The 19295-nt window shown below is 35.9% G+C and overlaps 1 protein-coding gene across 2 annotated transcripts in view; it reads right to left on the bottom strand.

The window, feature by feature from the left end:
• Positions 1-19295, bottom strand: part of PLS1 (plastin 1) — a 103427-nt gene that overhangs the window by 25893 nt on the left and 58239 nt on the right. For both annotated transcript variants that reach the window (XR_011995295.1, XM_026018555.2), the window contains exons 2-8: positions 17063-17165; positions 12890-13053; positions 10620-10749; positions 6199-6331; positions 4758-4839; positions 2024-2189; positions 1800-1942 (exon numbers count right to left, since the gene is read on the bottom strand). Coding sequence is in view for 1 of the 2 variants with exons in the window: in XM_026018555.2 (XP_025874340.1) it covers positions 1800-1942; positions 2024-2189; positions 4758-4839; positions 6199-6331; positions 10620-10749; positions 12890-13053; positions 17063-17132 (888 nt within the window). In the remaining variant the exon portion in view is untranslated. The remainder of the gene's footprint in view (positions 1-1799; positions 1943-2023; positions 2190-4757; positions 4840-6198; positions 6332-10619; positions 10750-12889; positions 13054-17062; positions 17166-19295) is intronic.

Genomic DNA, 19295 nt, shown 5'->3' with positions numbered 1-19295 from the left:
TAGTAACTTTACTTTCTACTTCCAGGCTCCTGAATGCATGATGATACCTCACAGCTTCTAGAGACATTGTTCTCACCACCTGGAATACCCCTTCCTCACCTTTTCATTTGTTTATGCTCCCAAGCATTGGTTAAGATTAGGGTCAAGTATCTTCTAGAAGCCCTCCCCTTTAACTCAGACTAGCCTTGTAATCTTGCTCTGAGCAAGAGAATGCAGCAGAACGCAGTGAAAGGGATGTACTAGGGCTTCGAAGCCCAAGCCTTAGGAGCTTCCTTATCCTCACTCTTGAAGGTAGCCTCCATGGAGGAAGTCCAAATATCTGAGACTGTCATACAATGAGGAAGCACAGGCTAGCCATATGGAAAGGCCTCATGGAGATGCAGTGAGGCACTAGACACGTGAGTGGTGGCCTTCTGCACCCTCTAGACAAGCCCAACGGACAGCTGAATGCAAATGAATTAGTAATCCCAAACAAAACCGTCTGAGGCAGAGCCACTTAACCAAGCTGCATTAGCCCACTGAATCAAGAGAAACGTTATTGTTATTTTAAGCTATTAAGTTCTGAGTGGCTTGTTATATAGCAAGAGATAACTGAAATATTCATCTCCTGTTTATCTTTCTGTGTAACTGGTAAGCTTCTCAAGAGCTAAATCTTTGCATCTCCTGTGTCTGGCATAATATCTTAGAGGAGAGGTTTAATAAATACCTGATGAATTGAATTTTAAAATAAGAGAGCCCCCCCAAAATAAATTTTTAAATGAGCATATAATAAAGCAGAGAAATACAGTGTCACTTCAAAGAAAGAGACTGTCATCTAAGCCCATTATAACAAGAGCATAATCTGACTGAAGGAGTTAATATATCTAAAGAGAAAATATGAATAAATGCCAATGCTGATTAGTCTGGGTGGGAAAAAATACCACAGAGGAGGAGTCAACCAATTGACAAATTAGAGGACCCAATTTGGCAATGCATGTCTAAGGAGTGACCACGGGAGAGCTGTTAGGCACACTGAATGTTAAGGTTTCCTTGAAAACCTCTCCTGATAGGGAGGGGCATTTCAAACTATTTTGGTTGAGAAACATACCTGAAGAATTCTTTTTGTCTACTGATTCCCTGTGCCCTCAGATATTTGGTCTCCTATTTGATGGTTATTGACAAAATAGAAGTAAGAGTGTTGGACTAGTCAGGCCGACAAGAGCCTCTAGTCCAGTGAACAGATGAATTCTCAGTCCAAATTAATAGACTGACATCCTCATTATAATTTAGTCTCTCTGTAGCATATAAGATGGGAAAGAATGCTTTTATCTGCTAGGGCTAGTATCTCCTTCTCATAGCCAGTTTTATTTCTTCTTAAATATCAATAAACCAGTTTTTCTTTATTGTAAAAGGAGTATTTTGTCCTTTTTATTTTTTAAGTCTTTATTTAAATTCCAGTTAGTTAACATACAGTGTAATAACTAGTTTCGGGTGTACAATATAGTGACCCAACCCCTCCATCCAACACCTGGTGCTCATCACAAGTACACTCCTTAATCCCCATCATCTATTCCACCCATTCCCCCATCCCCCTTCCTTCTGGTAACCACCAGTTTAAACCAGTTCTTTTTTAAATAAAAGATTTTGCAATTATAATTGGAAGAGCCACCACAGACAGAGGAATGCAAAATTTCATGTTCTACACTGTGTCCTTATGAATTAAACTTGAATTCAAATTTGATTCCGAACACGTTTTTGTTTGTTTTTTTACATTCTACATCCTTATTTTACATCATAGTTTTGAACATTAAAATATAAACCTTAATGTCTTGGCTGAAGTTGTTGATGTTAGGCCATCCTGCATTAGTCAGATGGTAGTTCACCCATCTCAGCAGTAATTCCTCTGGAGAAAGTTTCATCAGTTCTTCTAGATCCTCACCTTCCTTTAGTAATGCAATTAGAGCTGAAAGGAACACAATGAAATATAAATCCTTCCCATAGAAGGTATATATGCATGAAAAGTAAATATGTTTGATGATCTTACCTTCATTCCTGGAAATCTCAATATCAGCCAAAAGACCAACTTTGATGATCTGCCAGAGAAGTCCCAAGACCAAGTGAGGTTTTCCTTCTTTGAGATCCTGTGCACCAATGTTGACCACTGTACAACCGATGGCAGAGGCAGAATTCAGGGCTAGGTTTAAATTTTCCTGAATTGAAACAAAGAAAATTGGCTGTGAGAAAGTCCTTCCCAAAGTCTTATCGACAAGTTGTGAAAGTAAATAAGCAGCAACAGATTGTGAAAATTCAGATTCTGAAACGTAATATTTATACAAGCATAATACCACTCCTCAAAAAGACAAAAAACTCAAATGGTTTTAACTAGCGCTTTACTACTTCAACTCTTTTCCTTGCTTTCATAGTTATATACGTTATTTTCATCCCTTCATATTTCTCTTTCACACTTCATGACACTATATAAACCCATCATCATGAGGTAAAAAAAAAACTGTATTATCATGACTTTATAATCTTTTACAAATGAATGAGACTTCTTTTGGATTATGTTTCATGGGAGGCTGGTGATATTCTAGAAAATCTATTCCCAGAGCTCTGAAATTACTGAAAAATCAAGACAGATTTAATACCCACAGTAACACTTTGCTCCTTCCCAGAGGCCTTTTTTCATTCTACATTAGTGTACTTTTTCAGGCCTCCTAGAGATCTAGACTGTTACCCCCTACTCATATTGGAAGAATGTCATCTTTAAAAATAAAACTGTACAAAAAAAATAAAATAAAAATAAAACTATAAAAAACTTAGCCCCTCAGACCCATCCTATAGTTATTGCAAAATAGCTACAGAATATTTTTTCTCTATTTTCTTTAACGCACTACATACAAATGTTAAGAGTTAAACCAAGAAATAAATTTGTGCAACACTGAGAAATGCTGTATTTCAGAGTCAGTGCCATGAAAAATTATGTGACACCTGTATCCTAAAAATAAGATGTATGAATATTTTCAACAATCACAGATATTAAACAAACCATCCTGACACAAGATGTGAAAGAAAACAAACTTGGCAATTGCAGTCAGAAATGGGCTTCTTCAAGAACAGGAGTTCCTATTAGGAATATGCAATATTATTGGCTTATTGGGAAGTGGGAGACAAGAAAGCCATGTTAGTCAACACCAAATTCATATTTCTCAAAGATACAGGGAATAGAAGTACCCCTTGGATACTCCAAGACTAACCATGTACCACTGCCCTAAGGTTGTACCTTCCTTAGAAGAGAGGCTTAACAACTTCAGCAAAATCAAGGATTGTATTTGCCAATAGAAATGAAAGATATAGCTTAACAGTAGCTCACTTTTAATAGCTGCAGCTGTGACTAGTATATATATATATATATGCACTAGTTGCTATTACTACCACCACACAAGAGTGGCAGTATAACACAGTGATTATAAGGTGGGTTCCAGTGCTTGACCACTGGGATCATATCCTGGCTCTGCCATTGGGTAACCTCCCAGTGTCTCAGTTTTCTCATCTGTAAAATGGTAGTATCTACTTTATTTTAAGGGTGTCGGAAAGAGTCAAAGAGATAATCATGCAGTTTGTTTAGAACAGTGACTGGTACCAAGTACTTAGTAAATACTGATATCCACCAATGCTCTAGAGATTTTGAGAAGAGTGTGGTAACTATAAATTCTTCGACTTTAACAACACCTGAATGTAGAAGCTGACTACAGAATAATATAAAAAGAATAACTCAAATTCAGTGAAATAGTAAAACATGGGTGAAACGATACAGTACTCTTATTTCAACCAAGAACAAGAGCATCAAGCAAATTTATTCATTAATAAAAGCAACTCAATGATTATAATAATATGACCTGAATACTATTATCTTAAGTAAAGTTCATCCAAAGCACTTTGAACAATGTTTGTTTGTAGTAGGCTCCATGCCCAGCATGGAGCCCAACATAGGGCTTGAACCCACAACCTCAAGATCAAGACCTGAGCTGAGATCAAGAGTTAGATGCTTAACCTACTGAGCTACCCAGGTGCCCCCATCCAAAGCACTTTGAATCTTAATTTCATTCAGTACAAAATGCAGCTGAATTTTTATTTAATAAAACCTAGTTTTTATAGGAAACTGAAATTATGTTAAATCAAACATTTTACATGAATGGACCTTGAAGGCACTATGCTAAGTGAAATAAGTAAGACAAGAGGAAGACAAATACTATATGGCATCACCAATATGTGGAATCTAAAACAAAACAAAAAATACCAAACTCCTAAAAAAGAGAGATCAGACTTACGGTTACCAGAGGCAAAGGATAGGGGTGGGGATGGAGGAAAAATTGGAGAAAGGTGGTCAAAGGTACAAGCTTGCGGTTTTAAGGTAATTAAGTACTAGGGGTGTCAAGGACAGCATGATGACCACAACTAACACTGCTCTATGGTTATATAGCAACGTTGTTAAGAGAGTAGATCCTATGAGTTCTCATCACATGAAGAAAATTTTTGTCCTTTTTTACTCTTTTCTTTTTATTGTACCTACATGAGAAGATGCATGTTAGCTGAACTTATTGTAGTAATCATTTCATAATATATGTAAAACAAATCATCACACAGTATGTCTTATACTTACACAGTGAAATATGTCAGTTATTTCTCAATAAAACTGGAGTAAAAAAGATCCATCGATGAACGCCTTACATTTAAGAACACAGTAACATGATTACTAGCAAAGAGCAAGTACTTACAGAAATAGTGAAAGGGGTGAGCTTTTTCTTATTAATGGCTCTTTCATCAATTGTATCTGGTTCAGATAAGTTGATCATTTTGCTAAAGAGAAAATGATAATAATTTAGTTTCAGACCCCCAGTTTATTTAAGATAAATAATTTAAGTTAAATAATTTAAGACTTTTTATTTTGTTTTTGCAAGTAGACAAATAGTTAAATTTTGAAAAGTAATTAACAATCCATCTCTTTAAAATATTATACTGTGATTCATGTCAAGGACTTACTTTCTAAAATCTAAGAACTATTCCCTAAACTAAAACAAATCCATCACTCTGTATTTCTGTAATACAGAAATAGTAATACACTGTAATAGTAATCTTAGCATTTCCTAATTTTTTAAAAATTGTTTCGCATTTTCTTTATGTAAGTCCTGTCTTTATTTCATTTAATGATCATCAACATTCAGCAGTCTGAAATGTAAAACAAAGAAATTTTTAAGAAGCCGTTTCATAAAGTGGTATCAACAGTGTCAAAATTACTGCTGTTGCAGAAAGAGAGACATGGTCTTTCTAAAATTTCAAGAGAAATTTTTTATATTAATTTAAGAGAAATTAATACAAAATTTATCTCTAGATTTTAGAATATACTTTATATTTTAAAATAAATATAGGAAATACCCATTCAATTCATGATAGGAATTTCCTCCGAAGGTCAGAGAAAGAGATTAGAATCATAGGTGGAAGTCAAGGTATAATTTATGTTAGCTAAAAATTAATATCCTGTGCTTGTGGGTAGGTTGGAGGTTTTTTATCCTTTTAAGTAAAAACATAGGGAAAAAAAGATCAAAAGAAATATATTATTTCTTTTGAATACTAATAGAATACTAATAGCTAATTAGGGGTGATAAGAATATTTGTGATATTATTCTTCATAAGTTTCCTATATTGTTATAAGCTTAAAAAAAAGACACTTGATTTGTACAAAGATGTATGCTGGGACTATAGTACACATAACAAAGAACACCCCCAGTGAGTTTGCAGTCTAGTGAGCAGAAACCTACTGCAAAGAGCCAAGGCTATGACACGACTGATGTAAAATATTAATTCCATTTAAGCACAAATGACACATATGTTTCTTTTACATTTCCTTATATCCCTGTCCCAGTCAATAATTCCTTACTGAAAGTGATAAAAGAAACCCTGTGAACATTTTTAAATACATCAGAGAAATAACTCAAAACTGTCCTGGCGCTATTAAGGACATAGACAAAAAAGGCATCAGAAAACCAAGAGATTGCATTTGCAGAAAAATTCTGGAAAACATGTGGTGCTTAATTTTCCATGCAATATAAATTCTTCAATAGCTACACAGCTACTTGTTGGCTGAATTTTAGTTTTCACTGAATGCTCATCAATGGAGAGAAGAAGAACATATTTCCCTTAACCTAATGTTCAACTCACCAAAGAAGAATACCATCTGCAAGTGATTTGAAAAGGCTGCCATCACTGGGATTCATGGGTAAAAGATGCTTACAGTCAGGGTCATCCTCCAGAGCTTTGTTTATCCAGTTAACAAAAGCCACTTTTTCTTCCTCTGAAAACAGAAAATCTTAGTTAGCAAACCAAATTTCCCAGAATTAACCACACTACGAAGACATACTTTTTAATTTCTGTTCAAAGAAAATAAATGGTTATTATTAAAACTCTGCTAAAATGCTACAGGGTTTAAGAGGGCATAAGGGTTCAAAGAGAAAGGGGAATTCATTCCATTTTTTCATCTGCTGTATTAAGGGACAGTAAGGTACATAGTTTAAATGAGTACAATAAGCATTTGATTTGATTCTAAAATCTATGAAAGTATATTGTTTCTGAATGCTAATCAATCAGAAGCCAACCAAGAGAAGTCAGATCATGCACACCCACACCAGGGTTAAAAATACACGCAACAGATTTCCACAAGCAATAAATCCCACAACCTCCACGGAAAGGTACAGAGTTGTGATTTGGAGCTCATAACAGAAACACTAATTTCAATCAAGAGTTTTTTGAATGAATAAAACAGCTCCATTTCTGTGGAATTTCTACTATAAGGAAACAAAGGCAAATCTAGATACCAGTTCTACTCTCAGCCATCTGCATCCTCAACTCTCAACATATGGTTTTGAGGGGATACTTTGATCTTTTTTTTTTTTTTTTATGATATTCACAGAGAGAGAGAAAGAGAGAGAAAGAGAGAGAGAGAGGCAGAGACACAGGCAGAGGGAGAAGCAGACTCCATGCACCGGGAGCCTGACGTGGGATTCGATCCCCGGTCTCCAGGATCGCGCCCTGGGCCAAAAGCAGGCGCTAAACCGCTGCGCCACCCAGGGATCCTGATACTTTGATCTTTAGGCAGAAAATGTCATTGAGCTAAGCAGTGGGAGAAACAGGAAGAAACTTAAAATGTTCCACTCCTTTATTATAATTCTGTAAATATAAAAAATCTTTTAATAACATACATCTTCAAAGAAATAACTTCCTTTTTTTTACTTAAGACTTTTTTTTTTTTTTTTTAATTCGTGAGACAAACAGAGAGGCAGAGACATAGGAAGAGGGAGAAGCGGGCTCCCCATAGCGAGCCAGATCTGGGACTCAAGCCTAGGACCCGGGTTCACACCCTGAGCCGAAGGCAGATGCTCAATCACTGAGCCACCCAGGTGCCTCAATAATTTCTATTTCTATCACAGAGTAGCACAGAGTGAGCTGACCTTCCCTAATTCCTGGAATTAGGTAATTTTCTTAAGAGCATATTTGGCAGGCACTTCCAAAATGTAATCCATCACACAGACAGACACACACACAATCAAAAAAGACCTATTTACTAATATTTATCTTTTGTACATATCATAATCTACCTTTTTATTGTCTTGTCTCACCATACATACCTCCTCAGAGACTTAGAATCTAGGGATTGAAACATCACTAGGATATTGTTACCTCCCATCAAGGAATCTTTAGTATAATGATTTTTAAAAAAGATACATAAAGAAACACAGCATAACGGAAATAAATACACCATAAGAGATAAAAACAATATTTTAGAAAATTTAAGAGAAAAAAGAATCACTTCCAGTTGGGACAAGTAAAGGTTTTTATGGAGAAGGTACAACCTGTTTTTTGTTTTTTTTTTTAAAGATTTTATTTATTGGGATGCCTGGGTGGCTCAGTGGTTGAGCATGTGCCTTGGGTTCAGGGCATGAACCCTGTGTCCCTGGATGGAGTCCCACATCGGGCTCCCTGCAAGGAGCCTGCATCTCCCTCTGGCTATGTCTTTGTCTCTCTCTGTGTGTCTGTCATGAATGGATAAATAAAATCTTTTTTTAATTTTATTTATTTATTTATTTGAGAGACAGAGCATGGGGTGGGGGTGGGGTGACAGAGGAAGCAGGGAGCAGACTCCCCGCTGACAACAGAGTGGATGGTGGGGGGCGGTGGTGATGCAGGGCTCCATCCCAGGAACCAGAGATCAAGACCTGACCCAAAGGCAGACACTTCACCAACTGAGCCACCCAGGCGTCCAGAGAAAGTACAATTTGAATGACAGATTTTTAAGATGGGGAGAGAAAGGGAGAATGTTCCAAGTATAGGAACCAGGAATAAGATACTATTTCACAACCACTAGGATGGCTGTAATAAACAAAGAGACAATAACAGGTGTCAGTGAGCAAGAGAAGAACTGGTTATTCCAAACATTGCTAGTGGGAATGCAAAACGGCACAGCCACTTTAAAAAACAGTTTGCTGGTTTTTAAAAATATTAAACAGAGTGACCAAAAAGATCCAGCAATTCTACTCCTAAGTATATACCTAAGGTAAGTCAAAGCATATATCCACACAAAAATGTGGATATTACAAAAATGCTCCTAACAGCGTTATTCCAAATAGCCAAGACTAACCAAATGTCTACCAACTGATGACATAAACAAAATGTCCTACTATCCATAGAACAAAATGGTATTCAGCAATAAAAAGAATATAATACGATATATGTCACAATAGGGGTAATCCTTGAAAGTGTTATGGCCTGTAAGTGAAAGGCCACTACTGTCTGATTTCATTTACATGACATTTCCACAATAGGCAAATCTAATGAAATAGAAAGTAGACTAATGGTTGCCAAAGTCTGGAAGAAGAGGGAAACTGGGAGGGACTGCTAGTGAGCATGGGGTTTCTCTTTAGGGTAATGAACGTGTTCCAAAATTAGACAGTGGTAATGACTATACAACTCTGTAAATATACTAAAAACCACTGAACTGTACACTTTTAAAAGGGTGAATTTCATAACATCTCAATTGTATCTCAATAAAGCTGTTCTTTTTTTAAAAGCTCTTAAATGTTCCATACCTAGTCCTAGATAATCATTATACATTTACATATTCATATGTAAAATAATCATCAAGCCATATACTTAAAAACAGCACACTTTATGCTCTTACTATATGCATCCTAAACCCCAATAAATATGTAAAAAAAAAAATCTATGGTAATAGACATCAGAAAAGTGGTCACCTATGGGGAGAAATAGTTACTGTTCAAGCCATGAAGGAGCCACGGAGGGTGATGAAATGTTTTCTTTTGTTTCTGGTGGAAGCTACATGGATGTAGCTACAGGACATTTACACATGTAAAAATTCATTGAGCTGTACAGTTAAGAATTCTACCACTTTCCTAAATGCATATTATATGTCAATAAAAAGATTCTTTAAAAATTGAAGAAGATAGTTCATTACTATGTAGGTAGAAATGGAGTTAAAGAGTGAATCTCTTAAAAAATGAAGATAGCAGTTATTGATCACTGCCTTTACTTCTCTGGGGGGATTAGGGTAGAAAAAATGGGTGGGGTGGGTGGGAGAAGTGTCAGTATATTGTTACAGAAAAATCCAGTTGAAAGGAAGAAAATCAAGGGGATAATTAACAGATTTAGATCTAAAGGAAAGGGGAAAAAGTTACAGTGAGTTGTTATCAGTAATTTAAAAAGCACAGTTCAGGGGCACCTGGGTGGCTAAGTCAGTTAGACGCTTGCCTCTGGCTCAGGTAATGATCTCAGGGTCCTGTGATAGAGCCCAGCATCAGGCTCTCTACTCAGCATGGAGTCTTCTTCTCCCTCTTCCTCTCTCCCCACTGTTCATTCTCTCTTGCTCTTGCTCTCCCCTCAAATGAATAAATAAAATCCTTAAAATAAAAAGCACAGCTCTAATTATGCGAATATGAACAAAAGGACCTTGGCCAAAGGTTCTCAGACATGTATCTTGACCATGAAAAGTAAGCTTAACATGGGGTAAGGCATCTCAAGAGTTAATGTGACTGGATTTCCCACTGGGCAACAATCCAGTGATTCTATCAGACCTGGCAAATCAGGTGCTGTGCTCTCTAGTCACCTAGTTGCTTGATAAAAGATGAATCAGGAATCTCAGCCCCTGAAAAATGGAAGGGAAAGGTCCTTGCAATAAACCTCTCCATAAACTCCTGGATCAGGCCTACAAGTAAACCCAACTCACCAGTCAGGATGAAAATTTCATTCAGAGGTCATGACTGAACACATTCAATACTGAAATATAAACAATTTCTAGTTTGTTGTTTCTCATCTCCTTGTTGTGCGCTGTGCTGCCTGACACATATTAAGAACTTATTGATTTCAATGATTCTACAATTTTTCATTCTGACACCTCTGAAGTTGAGGTGCATTTCAAATTTAATGGCATAGTATAGTTGAATCTGATTTTCCCACAATGGTACATAAAACAATGGTGTGAATTATAATGAATGGTATCTTGCATTTGATGAAATATCAGACTTGATGAATGAGTCAATGACTGAAAGATCCAATTTAGATTGGCAAGTTACCTGAGTAAGAATGCTGTGTGCCCTCACTGGAAATGGATGATGTTCCTCCAATAGCAGTAATTCCTTCTCTCTTGTTAATTATTTTGCGGAATGTCTTGCTGATGTCTTTGCTTTTTAACTCTTGCATCAGCTGGAACGGAATATAAGTAGAGCCTTGATCAGACAATCATAAAAAAAAAAAAAAACCTTGCAACGTGAAGGATAATTATGTAGACTTATTTATTTGGAATGATATCAAAATAAATCCTAATCAGGTATTCTCACCCCTATGGGTTGTATACATAAATAGCTCTCATGTCATTTTACCCATAACACAAAATGTACAAATGTTTGCACTCCAAACACTAGAAGAATTTTTGTTATAATTAAGCTTAAATTGAATACATCGAAATTATTCCCCCAGCCATCAGAAAGGATAAATACCTACTATTTATACCAATGTGGATGGGACTGGAGGGTATTATGCTGAGTGAAATAAGTCAATCGGAGAAAGACAATTATCATATGGTTTCACTCATATGTGGAATATAAGAAATAATGCAAAGGACCACAAGGGAAGGAAGGGAAACTGAATAAGGAAAAATTAGAGAGGAAGAGAAACCATGAGAGACTCTTAACTCTGGGAAACAAACTGAGGGTTGCTAAAGGGGAGGGGATGAGGCAACTGGGTGATGGGCATTAAGGAAGGCATGAGATGTTCTACTATATGTTGGCAAATTGAATTAAATTACTAAAAAAAAAAGAAATTATTCTCCTGTGCTTGCCATGACCTTTGCCCTGCCTTTTGAAAACTAAAGAATAACTTCCATGATAAAGATTTTTATTTATTTATTTTTAAAATATTTTATTTATTTATTCATGAGAGATACAGAGAGAGAGACAGAGAGAGACAGGCAGAGGGAGAAGCAGGCTCCATGCAGGGAGCCCAATGTGGGACTCGATCCTGGGACTCCAGGATCACGATCTGAGGCAAAGGCAGACGCTCAACCTCTGAGCCACCCAGGCGTCCCTCATAAAGATTTTTGAATGCTTTAATGAAGATATTTGCCTGTCCAAATGTTGCAAACATATACTTGTTAAAATAAGTAAGTTAGATATTGTCAGAAATAACATAGGCTTGGAGAAACACCCTCTCTCAATCACTCTCATGACTGGCTAGACTGAATTCAATCAATACTCCAAGCAGCAGCCAGAATGAGTTTTTAAAAATTTAAATTTGATCATGTCACTTCATACTCTCCTCTTCCTACATCATTGGCTTCTTTTCTCTTAGGATAAAAATGAAAATTCCATAAGACCCTGCATGACCTGACCCCAACTTACTTCTTTAGCTGCACTCTATACCCTTACCATCTTTGCTCTATCCACACTCAGCTTTTTTCCAAGTGCTTGAGAGTATCTACCATCCCTAAAGCCATGGGGCCTCTACCTAGGCTGTTGCTTCTGCCTGCCTCAGACATTATTCATTTCCCCCACTCAACCCCTTTTATCTGTTTAACAACTTTCTTCAGCTCTCAGCTCAGTTATCATAACTTCCAGGACACGTTCCCTGAGCCCCTGGGTTCTCCAGGCTCACCATAAAGTTATATTTCCATATGAAACATACGGTCATGGTGGAAGTGTTGGAAGAAGTGACAGCCCTTGCTCAACTGCCAGCTGGTAATGGCAATGTAGCCAAGTCGTCTCTCTTAGCCTGAGAGTTTGAAGTACATGATATTCAATATTCAGCTCTACAATCTATTTTTCTTTTGTTGGTTGAGTCATGTATTGTTTTTCATCTTGTTCAGTTCCCCTGAGCCTGGAGGTACTTTAATAATGAAACAATGCTATCATAGCCAGTGTCAAAATTTACCTGGTGCCATTTGCAGAAACTGAAGGTATAGCTTATCACAGGAAATAACCAGTTTCTAGGAAGTATAGCTTCCATACCTTAGCTAGTTCAGTCACAAAAGATACTCCATTTCTCAAGATCAAGTACTAAGATATTAAAACATTTGGTGCACAGATAGTCAATAAGCACTGAACACAACTGTAGTTTTACTAGCACATGAGCTATTATTGTCAAAACATGACTTCCAACAATTCAAGAATGATTTTTTTCCCTTGGTTTAATGAATTATTTGTAGGCACTGTTGTTGCTACCATCATCATCATCATAAAACAGGGCTTTTCTCTGGTCTCTGTGGTCAGATTTAACCAGAGCAATGACATTACTAAAATTCTGCTCAAAGCAAAAACATCAGTAACCAGGAGAGGATGAGATTACTTACTGACACAAACTCTTCGAAAGTGATTTTGCCATCTTTGTTGTTGTCAGCAACTGCTAGAATTTTCTCCACAATCTCGCGCACCTTGTAGCCAGGCAGGGGAAGGCTTGCTTCCTTAAACAGGTCCTGAAGTTCATAGTCACTAACATACCCACTATTGTCAATATCTGTAAAGATAAATTATGAGCTGTCAAATATCATTTGTGTTAGAGGTGTGCACCCAGAAGGCTTCATGGGAGATTCATAGGCAGGTAGAACCTTTCAGGTTTGTTCTACAAATTCTACAGAATTCACAAAATGGATCTGCAGGTTCCATATACTATATAAAATATGTGCGTCATATTTGTGTCTTAAGTACACGTAAGGTATTTCTGTTCTGCATTTCACTTAGTGGCACTTCTGTTTCATTTGTCAATAATTCATTGCTTCTTCATTACATATTTATGATACCATTATGTAGGCTGAATCATGTTTGATGTCATTTTGACATTAAGTGTTCAAGAAATAATTTCACACCTGTATTTGGACCTTTGAAAATAGGTTTCCCGGCGTTTTCACATTATCACTGAGATGCCCTTCCCTAGGCTTTCTCTAGAGACTAGATATTGCTTCTTGACACAGAACAAAGGCAACACAAAACACTCCTGCCCAGAGTTGGAAAGAGAGCTTTGAATTGTTTGGTTAGTTGCCTGGATCCACCTTGTTATATAGGCTTCCTTTGCTCATCTACTAATAGTTGCTTTCTTTCCTCTATTTTACTTTTTCTCTTGGTAAAAGGGCCATTCTCACTATAACTCAATTAATGATAAAAATAGAAACTTTTCTCTTAAACTCTCATATACAAGTTTCAGAATTAATACAGTTCAGAATAATGGAAAGTTTCTCACCTAGACTCTACCAAAAAACAAAATATTGCTATAATCTCAAAAGTCACCTAGGAACCTTGATATTACAATAATAATATTACTTTCTTTGAAGAGAAAAATATCATTTTTCACAAGTCCAAAATTGTTTCCTATAACTCTGAAACAGGCAAACAAACTAGTTGGCTTACTTTTTTTTTGTTTTTGTTTTTGTTTTTTACCAACACTGTGGCAGGGAGTCTTTAAAAATAAACAAGATGGAGGGTGCCTGGGTGGCTTAGTTGGTTAAGCGTCTGCTCTTAATTTTGGCTCGGTTCATGATCTGGGTCATGGGACTGAGCTCTGCATCTGGCTCCATGCTGGGCATGGAGTCTGCTTAAGATTCTTTCTCTCCTTCTGCCCATCCCCCAACCCTCGCACACAAGATTGACTAAAAGTTGCTTACCTGCTAACCCTCATGTTATACTAACAAGAATACTTGAAGGAGCTGGGGCTCTGGAGATAAATAGGTCTGTGTGCTTAAATCCCCACTCCATCCCTATGGCCTCTGTGGTTTGGGTATGATGTGACAAGAAGTAATAGATATCATTTAAGCACATATTCTTTGTTAAGAGCTTATCTCATGAAATCTTTATAACAACCTTCAAGTAGTAAATAATATTATTCTAATTTTAAAGATGAGGAAATCAAGCCTTAAATTATCATAACAATTATAGTTTTAAAAGAAATAAGACTTTCCCATAATTAAATAACAAAAATAACCAACTTGATTAAAAAGTTGGCAGAAGAATAGACACTGAATAGAAATGAAGAGACGCTTCTCCAAAGAAGACATACAAGTATCCAATACACATATGAAAAGATGTTCAACATCACAAATCATTAGGGAAATGCAAATCAAAACCACAATGAGATACTGTTTCACACTCAGGAGGATGGCTATTACAAAAAGTTTTCTTAACAGAAAATAAGTGTTGATAAGGATTTGAAGAAACTGAAACCTTAATGCACTGCTGATAGGACTATAAAATGCTATGGCCACCACAGAAAACAACATGATGGCTCCTCAAGAACTTAAACACAGATTTATCATATTATCTAGCAATACCACTTCTAAACATAAACACAAAATAACAGAGAACAGAATTATGAACAGATATTTGTATATTCGTGTTCATAGCAACATTATTCACAATAGCAAAAACGTAAAAGCAATTCAGGTGTCCTTCACAGATGAATGGATAAACAAAATGTGATATAGATAAAAAATAGAATGTTATACAAGATGAAGAGTTGGTATTTAATGGGCTTAGGAAGATGAAAAAGTTCTAGAGATAGTGATATGGTTGCATAACAATGGGAATGTACTTAAAACCACTAAACTGCATACTTCAAAATTATTAAAGTGGTAAGTTTTGTTATGCTTGTATCAAAATTTATAAAGAAAAAAAAGGAAAGAAGACAAATATTTTAACCTCTCACTTCTTTCTTGAGACCCCCAAAATATCGCATCTAGTAAGGTTGGATGGGCATGCCATTCTGCCCCCTAAAGAAAGTTATTTGGTACAAATTATCAGAAAGAATACTAAGTTTCTAAGTAGCAATTTATCTTGTCAATAAAGCAAGTACATATTGTGCTAGTGTTAGCACTTCCCTCACACACAGCAAATTACCTGGCTGTCAGATTTCTTCCATCAATGAATTATTTATTCAAAATATCATTAAATAAATATTGCAGGATTATATGTCCATGGGTCATAAAGAGTAAAGTTCATGTGCTAAACAAAGAAAAGAGATTACTAATTCATTCATTTCACTAAGTCCTAGGTAGCACTTTTGTTCAAGCTACCAAACTGCACTATAAAATAATAGCAATAGGAAACTAGGAGATACATTTTTATTACTTCCTCTGTTCCAATGCTCAAAATGAGCAGAACATTCCAAAAATTGCCCAATTTCTTACTTGAAAGACTCTGGGCACTGCATACAATACTCTATAAAATTTATTATTAATAATAATCTTTTAGAAATAATATATTCATGCAATGTTCTAATGACAAATATACCATCCTCAAAATAAAGAAAGGATCAGAATTAAGGCATTCATTATGAGTCTAATTCAGCCACCATGTATTCTGTATTTGGAAGGTTTGAGTTGTTAACTCTGGGGATGGCTATGCAGGGAGAAGTAGAAGAGCCCAGAGATTTGTACACTTTATTTCATCACAAGTGAAGTAAAGTATCTTTCTTTACTTCATAACAATAATTTTTTAAGCTATGAGCTTTCATGGTAGCTTTACCTGGTGGGGGGGGGGGGTTCTTTTATCAAACTTAAATCTTTTTTTTTATTATTGGTCTCTAAAATTCATTCTGCACTACATTTAATCTGCATGAATTTTAGTGATTATTCACTAGGTTTGTGAGAAATCTAGGCATGAGATCATTATATATCCTCCGTAGACTATCATCTGTTTCTCATGGACGGCTCTTCTGTACCAGAGAAGGAGGCTACTGTGGGAGGGGCCAGGGTGCGGGTGTCACCATCCCAATGTCCTTTCACTGTGCTCCCCTTTCACTTGCATGCATTTGCAGAATAGTACAAAAGACAATATTTATATTCTTCCTTGCCACAGGTTTCCTAGGAGCAAAGTGCAGAAGAATCGCAATCCAACAGAATATGAGGCGATTTTTTTGGAAGAAAAATACAAAGCTGTCAAACAATAATGTCATAATGCCAAAAACTGAATGGCTTTAAAAAGTGAAAGAAGAAAAATAGGATATGTGGCCTTTAAAAACAACTCTGAGATTTTTAAAAATTATGCATAAAGGAGAGGGAAATCAGGACATATGGCCTTTAAAAATAATACTCAAATTTTAAAATATTCTGCATAATATAAGAAAATGCTATTGTTAGTAACAAACACATGAAGGCCAGAGTTCAGCTTATAAACAAGGAAGTGTTTCTATATTTTCTCTCTGTAATGAGGACATCCTGTTAAGCATATTCAGTCACACTGTCATTCATTAACCTAGATGGCTTTCGGCAAAGAAATTATCAAAGAATTCAAAGTCCAATTCTCCTAGAAATTCAGGCCAGTCTTAGTTTATCTTTCAGAAGGAAAGAAAGAATCCAGTGAAACCTAAATAGGGGAAAAAAAAAAAGAAAGAAAGAAAGAAAAAGAAAAGAAAAAAGGAAATGAAGGTAGGGGTAAATGGGTGGTAGTAAAACCAACAAAAGGTATTGTTCCATTCCTGGAAATCTGATATCAGATTGCAGAATAGCAATGTTGTATTTAGTTTTTCTCAAGCATACCTATTTTATTAAATGCTTCTTGTAGCTCTTCCAGTTCCTCCCGTGAAATGACAGTGGTACTGTTTTCCATCTTTGGAGAAAAGACTATCTTCAGTCTTTATATCTAGAAAAAGTAATGTTATAAGAAGAACATTAGCCCTTTGGAAACATTTATCTAAGCAATATAAAATACATAGGTGGTAAAATGTCTAGAAGAAATGATCTGAGAGGTCTGGCTGACAAGGAACAAATAGGAACAGACCTCCTCCACCCTGGTAACACCATTTCCCAGCATCGGTGGGTTAGACACTAACAGAGTCAGTACAAGGCAGAAACACCTGTCTTTTATTACACCTTGTGCTTATACAGGGCACAGACATTTCTCAGCAGCCTGTACAGTCTTCATTTACATTTTTACCCTATTTCAGTAAAATAAATATTTCAAGTTTGAGAGATGTATAGCATTTATAAATGTAAAGGAAGTGGTCAGAAAGTAAAATTTTAAGACATGAATAATGTCCACAAAAAAGAATAAAATAAGTGTATAATTTTTGAAATATAATTTATTCATTAAAATTTTTCACTAATCACTCAAAAACCATATTGAGTTGGTTGATGCCCTCAAAGAGTATTATGTCTCATGTGTCATTTGTGATCTGTATACCAACTTGCTTAAGAATTTTTGGTGTTCTCTCAAAATGACAGATTTCTCTATCTTACAATTATTCTGGGGCCTGGTTATATCAAAGTATAATTAAATCTTTGAGTTTTAAAAAATATATCACTACCCACTATTTAATTCTACTCTTAAAAAAAAAAAAGAGCTCAGTAATAGCTCTGATAAATGGGTAAATGGAATTCATCTTACTCCCCATATGCAGTTTCTTACATCTTAGCATTAAATAATACAATTTTATTGAATTCTCATTTTCAGAATTTTTCACTATAGTTGAAACTAAATATAGGCATATTTCTTTTGTGTTGAATGAAATTACAACAGATCTTTTAGAATTTTTAAGCATAATCCCCTAGCTCTGCAAAATGCTCATTTTGTCATGGCTGGCTTTGAATGTCTATGGTTTTGGTCATCCTGCATATCCTTCCCCATATTCAAAACAGTTTCTACCCCTTGCCTCAGGTTTTAAAAATAGGGACCCAAGGGGCAACTGGGTGGCTCAGTTAAGTAACTGCCTTGGGCTCAGGTCTGAGGATCACAGCTCGGGAATGGGAGATTGGTTGCAGAATGGGAAAGGGGCTTACGTTTCCTTATACGCTTTTCAATTCAGTTTTGTAGACGGTAAGCTTATCAAAACCAAAATAACTGAAAACAAGATAGGCAACTCTGGTAAAACACTGGAAAAAATAAAACAAATATTAGTAGTCTGAAGGCACACATTATGATCCTGATAATGCTAAGATTGATATGCCCAGTAGCTATGTTACAATTTCAAATAAAAGCACCTATTTTCCTTAAAAAGCAAAGGACTATGATTAATATAGTAATATGGGCTCAGTCCATAGGGCACGCAACCCTTTATCTTGGGGTTGTGCATTCAAGCCCCATGATGGGTATAGAGATTACTTAGAAATATATAATCTTTTAAGACTTTATTTGAGAAAGGGGAGGGAGTGAGAGCACAAGCAGGACAGAGGGAGAGGGAGAAGCAGACTCCCTACTGAGCAGGGAGCCCAATGCAGAGCTCTCTATCCCAGGACCCTGGGATGTGACCTGAGCCAAAGGCAGATGCGTAACCAACTGAGCCACCCAGGTGCCCCCCCAAAATATACAGAATTTTTTAAAAAAATAAAATAGTAAAATACTTTATTACTCTTCACAAAGGTACGGTAATTTAGCAGAAGAGTGGCTGATGGAAATCATATTTATTGCCTCTTTTACAAGCATACACTCAAGCGTAAATTTATAATATCAATATTTTTCTAAGTTTTTACAAAATTATAACATTAGGATTCTTCAAAAATGAACTATAGTATATGGTATACCTTAACAGCCATTTTTACACAGCACAATAAACTATCAGGACCAACACACACTGTTGGCTAAGAAAATATCAGTTGTCAGAATTGATGTATAAAAAACTGTTCTAGTTACATGATCATGAAATAAATTGCTTACTATGATATCTTCCAATAAAAAATATTTCTGCTATAATGGTGCTAACTTTTTAAAAGTTTATGTAAGAAAAAAATAAAAATAAAAGTTTATGTAAGAGAATGTATTCCCTCAACTAAATTT

This window comes from Vulpes vulpes, chromosome 11, assembly GCF_048418805.1.
Source record: "Vulpes vulpes isolate BD-2025 chromosome 11, VulVul3, whole genome shotgun sequence".
Lineage (NCBI taxonomy): Eukaryota > Metazoa > Chordata > Mammalia > Carnivora > Canidae > Vulpes > Vulpes vulpes.
This window is presented reverse-complemented; position numbering and strand designations above follow the sequence as displayed.